The sequence below is a fragment of the Phalangium opilio genome, unplaced genomic scaffold, assembly GCF_054372755.1.
Source record: "Phalangium opilio isolate 3A_F unplaced genomic scaffold, DU_Popi_V2 ptg000391l_1, whole genome shotgun sequence".
Classification (NCBI taxonomy): Eukaryota; Metazoa; Arthropoda; class Arachnida; order Opiliones; family Phalangiidae; genus Phalangium; species Phalangium opilio.
This window is the reverse complement of record NW_028324235.1, coordinates 1,715,509-1,722,332: the sequence shown is the minus strand read 5'-3', so window position 1 is coordinate 1,722,332 and position 6,824 is coordinate 1,715,509. Positions and strand designations below refer to the sequence as shown.

General features: G+C 35.2%; 2 protein-coding genes across 2 annotated transcripts; both read left to right on the top strand.

Annotated features, from left to right (window-relative positions):
- The first annotated feature begins 4,751 nt into the window (after positions 1-4,751).
- Positions 4,752-5,402, top strand: LOC149594087 (uncharacterized). The gene is made up of 3 exons (XM_089861630.1): positions 4,752-4,836; positions 4,893-5,043; positions 5,167-5,402. Exons 1-3 carry the CDS (start codon positions 4,813-4,815, stop codon positions 5,400-5,402), a joined length of 411 nt encoding a protein of 136 aa, XP_089717756.1. The 5' UTR covers positions 4,752-4,812.
- On the top strand, positions 5,168-5,853 carry LOC149594086 (uncharacterized). Its single transcript, XM_089861629.1, has 2 exons — positions 5,168-5,372; positions 5,434-5,853. The coding sequence occupies exon 2, from the start codon at positions 5,551-5,553 to the stop codon at positions 5,851-5,853; it is 303 nt and encodes a 100-aa protein (XP_089717755.1). The 5' UTR covers positions 5,168-5,372; positions 5,434-5,550.
- The last annotated feature ends 971 nt before the right edge of the window (positions 5,854-6,824 follow it).

Genomic DNA, 6,824 nt, shown 5'->3' with positions numbered 1-6,824 from the left:
AATTCAATTTTTGAGTTATGATGGTTACAATATGCGCTATGCTTCGAATACTGCTTAAATAATTCGTAAATTTTTACTTCAAAAACAAATTGGAAATATTTCCATATCTAGGTAAATATGTTTGTAAGTAGACTTACTCTTGACTCGGAGAGGTAATATTTTGGGTTATCGTTTTAACACTTTCGAAGTTGTTGGCTTCGTGAGCGGCCGTCCAGACTGCTAATACGAGTAAAGGCCGGTTTTCAATCAAGTTTTTTTGATCAAAAACGCAAGCCTTTGCTTGAAAAATCACAGCAAAACGCAAAAAGCAAAATATTTTGCCGTTTTCAATCGCGCTTGGGCTGAAGCTTTAAGCTTTCATAGGCGTCGATTTTGCTTGAATGTTTGTTCAAGTGAATATCTATCCTCCGTAGATATTTGCGTTAACTTTTTGCTTTCAAGCGCGATGGAGGATGACGTCACAGTTCAGTATCCAATAGAAATTCTCCATTTTTCATGCCTCTTGAGTGTGTGTTGACCGTTCGACTCGGAGATTTTGTGTTATATTTTACATTGAATAACTTGTAACAATTATGCTATTATTGAAAATGGCAAAAAAAGTAAATAATAAAAGAAATGCTACGGATAGGCAGCTAAAAACGCTGTTAAAAATTGGGGACACATAACGCAAACTTGCGGAACCGAGGCTTAACATACGCCGTCTTTTCGAGGTGACCGCCATATTTGTTTATAGTTTTAGGGGCGAAAACGTGATATCGGTAGCCGCACGCTTTAAAAGGTTTGCGCCACCAGTTTGAAAACGGTTAGAAGTTTTGCAGTTTGCTTTTTTCTCACGCGGTAGCGCGCTGATTGAAAACCTTGCTTTTTTGCCACCTCAATTGTAAGCAAAACGCGTAAACTTTTTGCTTGATTGAAAACGAGCCTTAAAAGCGGGATCAACTTCTTCCATGTACTAGTAGAAATGACGAAACTTTTTAACGATGGTATCCTGCATAGCTGAACCTCTGGATCAAGGGTACCGTTCACAAAACCCGTTGTTAAGAACATCTCTTTCGAGATGTGGAATCTGCCGTTAATTTTACGTTCATTAGTTACGCCTATCTTCTCGAATAATGATACTCTACTCTATAAAGTCAGAGTGTTTTTATACTAAATTTATTACGTAGCTATTGCGAAATATCTATTGTACTTGACTGTCCCATTGTTAGGCTGTAAGCATATTTTTATGTCAAAGTTCTGAAACCATAGATGCCAGAATATTTTATAATACAATAAGTAATTTCTGGGGATTATTCTCCAAGATCTGACGAATTCTCGACAGCCTTTATGTATATTTTACGAGTGAATAAATTAAACAATAGTAAACTTGACCTATTTATCTATTACTAGATTTATCTAACCTGCCAATATTTGATTGATTGATGAAATATTTTCTTATTAATACATCTTCCTGTAATATCGTAAAAAAACCCCACTAATGAAATGACGCATCATCTCTTTTGTTACAATACTTTCGTTGAATTATAAAATCTATTGATGACTCATCCTTTTGTTACCATTTGACACTTCTTAAAATCAATCGGACGTCAATCTTATGCCACTATTGTTGATTGACAAACAATATTAGACTTGTTTAAACACGTCAGAAAGGTCAACGTACCATTGGTCAATAGAAGCTAGGTAACCCTTCACCCTCTACCCTCCTCCCCCTACTAATAAGCCTAGAGAAATTTAGTATAAAATAATAGAGATGGGCTGATACCTATCCCATCGGTATCGTTATCGGTTAAAAATGAACCGATATTTCTACCCGATATTTTGTAAAGAAAAATACTTATGTTGAGAGTAGATGGCACCATAAGACTTAATATTTAACGAGTCACAAGCCTAGAGAATTACAGCAGAGTGAGCAGACGACGTATAACTAGGAATTCTGTTACTTCCGTCGCCTGAAACCTCAAAAAGTCGGAAAGTTGGCGTTTTTGAACAAGTGCACTCTTTAAATACTACATTATTACATGATACAATTATAGTATAGTAACAACTGATTTCGTTGAGCAACACAAGTCGATCCTAAGAGAAACGTTTTTACGATGTGTTGAATCTTTGGTTACCAGAGAAGACGGTGTGATAATATGCAGAGAATTACAGAGAAAATTCACCCACGCTTATGCAACGAATTCATAACATCGAGAAAAGAGAAAGTGAAAGATGCCAATGGGCTAGTAGGTGAACTTTTTGTTCTAAGGAAACAAGTTTGGAATATAGTAGCCTAAAGTTCAAAATGTTACAGCATAGTGAAACGACCCCAGAACATTCCCGTAGATGTATGAAATGAAATTTGGTAGATAAGATAGCTAGTGAGCATGTTAATTCGGAAGAAATAAATCTTAAGAAACTATTATAAAATCAAGAAACAGTTAACCATCAAATTTCAGGATGTTGGAAAAACATTTACAAAGAAATTGATCTCAAGAATAATGCATTAAAGAAACAAAAAAGACCCACTAAAATGTTAAAAATATCTTAAATCAATGTGATCGTTTAGAAGTGAGAGAAAATGGAAGGAGGAGCAAAAAAGCTACCTGCTTACTTTTCTTCCTATGTATCGTGATATTGGTATTGTGATTAAAATGATGAAACTTTAAACAGATATCATTATACATTTTTTGGTGCCTGTAAAAGGAGAGTGAATTGGCAAAACATTAACTTTTTATGCACTTAGACTCCCAAAAAAATTACAAAATATTATTTATAAAATTTTAGAGTCTCAGTTCTTTGTTTCTTTTACAAATAATAGCCTTATAATTATCTTTATCTAAAGGCTATATTAGTAGGTTTCAATTAAAATTGTAAGGGGGACTCATCTACTTGCACCAGAGGCCATGGTATAATCAACCTCATCATAAATATGCCTATAAACATACATGGCCTCAAGTTTTGATGTGTTGTTCATATTTTGGTTAACAGCCATTCATTTATTTTTAATTTGTGCTCAGCTCTGGACCCAACTTAGAATATGGATTTCATTCAAAAGAACTACAGCAAAGCCATGGGCAAATCCATTAAGTCTATGATAGTAAACGTATTCAATACATTTTACGAAAGCAGTCAAATTGTTGCTTCACATGCTTCTGATAATAATGAGGGGATTTACGCATTCTATCCTAAATGACCAGCTAGATTGGCTCGTAGCTCGGAACTTCTTAAATATTTTAAAGATGATCTACTGCCACCCAAAACAGATATTCTACAATGGTGGAAGGTCAGTATGCAAAGCTGTCTGAATTAAGCTGGTCGTGTCTGTGGATTCTTAATTGAAAACCAGTTTTGCAACTATGGGTCCGAAATTTGCGAGAGCCCTAATATAAATAAAGTTGCGTACCATTCGCTATATTATACTCAATTTATTTGCAGGCAAATGAATTTAATTACCCGTCTGTCTCAAAAATGGCTAGAGATTATGCTGCGATACCGGCAACTTCCGTCCCTGCAGAGAGAATATTTTCTGCGGGGTCAGATTTAATTCCACCAAAGAGAGGAAGTCTACAAGCTGAAACTATATCCGATATGATGTGTCTAAAATGTTGGTGGAGAGATTAGGATACAAATACAATGAAATCAAAAACATCTTGAAGTTGAACCTTTCTAAACATTTATTATTCAAGTTTAAATAAAGTTTTCAAACCGATGATCTAAATAGTGCCAATTCTTTCTAGAGGTCTAATAATTTCCTAAAATATTATTTCATACTTGGCTTGCAATAATATTTAATGCAAGACGACGCATCTTCCACATAATTAACTAGAAAACATGAAAACTGCTATTGAAATCGTTAACCTGCTGTTTGGATAATAATCGTTTGCTTATTCATCAACGCCTTTGCGTTATATAGTTATTCGTAAATAATTGTAATTTGTGAGAGAAATTAAACGAAAGAACACGACTAAAGTTAATTAATTATTCGGATTATCCACAAAGAATCGCGCATTTATTGGTTAATTGCTCAATATCGCCGAGCCCTAGTTACACTTGTTTCAGAACAGTCATCACCATCAGCAAATTTTTCAGATTGATCATTTGGTTTTAGCAAAGAAATTATGTCTCAATCAAATGTATCATTGCTCAACGACTCTAAAAGTTCGTTTACTAACAATGAAAAATCTATAAGGAATTCTTTCTGGTCAAAATTTTCAGAATGAGGACTCCCACAGAAATTTCTTAAAATAATAGTGAAAAAAGAGATCTTTCACGGTAAAAATAGGGACCAAATTCTTGTAAATAGGAAACAAATAGAGACCAATTCAAAATCAAAATGAGATCTTTATTAGTACGGAAGTATCACAAAAAAGTGTTTAAGCTTTAGTTATCATATTGATAAAGGTTATATGAGACAAATTCTCTAAGATTATTTTCTTTTTGATAAAGTCACATTAAGTCTTCTGTTTCGCTTTTCAACAAAATAAGAAATAATGTCAGATGGCGCGTTCACACTATCCAACTTTAGTCAGCTGACAAAGCTGACCTGATAAGTCGGGCCTACAGGTCAGGTAGTGTGAACGCCGCACCTGCCCCAACTTTTGTCAGATTTTGGACCAGATTTTTATCGGGTAGCTACCTGACTTGAGTCAGGCCGACTAAAGTTGGATGGTTCAATAGCCAATAAAACACGCGAGAATATGCACGTGATCGTTGACGTAAATTGTAATATTTCCACTCTCGCTCTTGATTGTCGTCTGCTCGTTCAGGGAGGACACATTAAAAAGAGGCTTAAGATTTTTGTGGAAAATCTATTAAGATAAGTGCTAAAATATGTGTTCCAAAAAGAAAAACGAGGTAAGTTTTTGTTTACCATACGTTTTTTAATGTTAATTAAGGGTTTTGCTTCATAGAAATATAACTGGAACTCCATGAACACAAGGAAATTAATTGAAATCGTCAAGGATCATGAGCATATACATAATCCAAAGCACAAGGATTACAAGAAAAGTGGACTTCGGGATCAAGTTTTTCAGGAATTCGCTGCTAGTATTGATTATTCAGGTTCGTTAAACGTGAAGTTTAGAAATCGAATACTAGTAGCACTGAGCGTCGGGGGTGATATTAGTAAATTCTAATTAATAAACAAACGTTTTGAATGCTAATCAATAAACGTTTTGAATTCAGTAACTGATGTAAAGGCACGTTGGGAAGGTTTAAGAACCTATTTCATGCAAGAAATGGCAAAAGTTTCGCAATCGAAGACCAGTGGCACTGGTACAGATGATATATATACGCCAAAATGGGAATTTTTTACCGATATGGAATTTATGAGAACCTCTGTTCAAGCAAGGAAAGGACGGACAAACATGGATTTGGAAGAACCGGAAACAGTTACGACTTATTGCCTTTTATATTTATGAGCTATAATTGACCTAAACTTTTGTTTAACAGATTACGAAAGAAACCGATCCCCTCTCAGTTTAAAGTGTTGGATTATTTGAAGACGAAATAATAGAGCCATCTGATATTGAGGAGCAAGCGTCAAGGATCAGCGATGGAGTAAAAAATATGCCCAGTTCAAGCTCAAGTGCCGGATTTGATACCTTGAATGAAAAGAAAAAAACCTCTCCAAGGAGAACAAGAAAGAAGAACGATGATAGCTCCTTAGAAACTGATTTTATGGAGGAAGCCCTCAAATGCCTAAAATCTAAACCAGAAACTAAAGAATCGGAGGATGAACACGATAAATTTGCCGCGTTTTTAGCTACCCAAATGAGAGTTTTGAGCTTGGAAGACTCCGATAAACTAAAGTTGGAAATAATGAAATTAGTTTTTGAGAAGAAGCGTAAAAGAAGTTATTGTTCAATGTAAACATTCATGTTGTTCATTGCCACACATGTTCTATTAAACATTAACAATTTGAAAGGTCCTGCGATTTATTGAATATTTTTAATTGCATTAGTTAATAGTTATACAATCTTGTCCACTGTTTGCCAAAAGCACCTTCATTACAAAAAATGCCATATATTCACCCCTAACAGATTTTGCTACTTGTGATGCGTTGCATCCTTGATGTTCCAGGGCTGTTAAAGTGGAAGCATCTGTTTTATTTTTTAGCCACATCGTAGTATACGATGAGGCTCTTAGTTCGACCCGAGCCGTAGTAGTAGTAGTAGTAGTAGTACATGTGGCCGGAGTTTTCGCTTTCGTTATCGTTATTTTTTAGCTTAAAAGGAACTGTACATTACCACCCATAGGGATAACTGGGCTCGGTTAGACATTTAATTTCAATTAAAATTTTTTTCGGATCGCAGCCGGGAATCGAACCCGGGTCGGTCACGCAGTAGACAGACATTCTACCACTGAGCTATAGAGACTTGATACAAACTCCGAGTTTTTTATCCTTTATTTTAATCTCTAAAATATCGGGGTGATGTGGGGTCGGATACTTTTGAATTTTTATCTGTGGGGTTGGATACTTATGAATTTGTATGTTTGGGGTTTTTATATTTATTTTCTTTTTATTTATGTGCTAATTAAATAGATGACGACTTTCCCCGTTTCGTTCTCGTTCGGTTGCTATCGCCATCTATGTTATGATTGACTGGAACGTTTTGGCGGTTAATTCCAATGTGGGTTTAGATAGAGCTAACATAGTGTTAAATGAGCGTAATGCGTTTGATCATTTTAGCATTGCTAAAGGTAATTCGAGGAGATAATCACTAAAATAGGTAATCACTATAATGAACTTGTATCTTTGGGGTCGGGTACTTCTGAACTTGTATTTTTGGGGTCGGATACTTCTGAACTTGTATCTTTGGGGTCGGGTACTTCTGAACTTG

Bases quoted from the DNA above. Each gene is read 5' to 3' on its own strand.
- LOC149594087 (XM_089861630.1), top strand. From the start codon at position 4,813: ATGTGTTCCAAAAAGAAAAACGAG. The intron at 4,837-4,892 runs GTAAGTTTTTGT...TTTGCTTCATAG, and splicing joins GTTCCAAAAAGAAAAACGAG to AAATATAACTGGAACTCCAT. The intron at 5,044-5,166 runs GTTCGTTAAACG...TTTTGAATTCAG, and splicing joins TGCTAGTATTGATTATTCAG to TAACTGATGTAAAGGCACGT.
- LOC149594086 (XM_089861629.1), top strand. From the start codon at position 5,551: ATGCCCAGTTCAAGCTCAAGTGCCGGATTTGATACCTTGAATGAAAAG.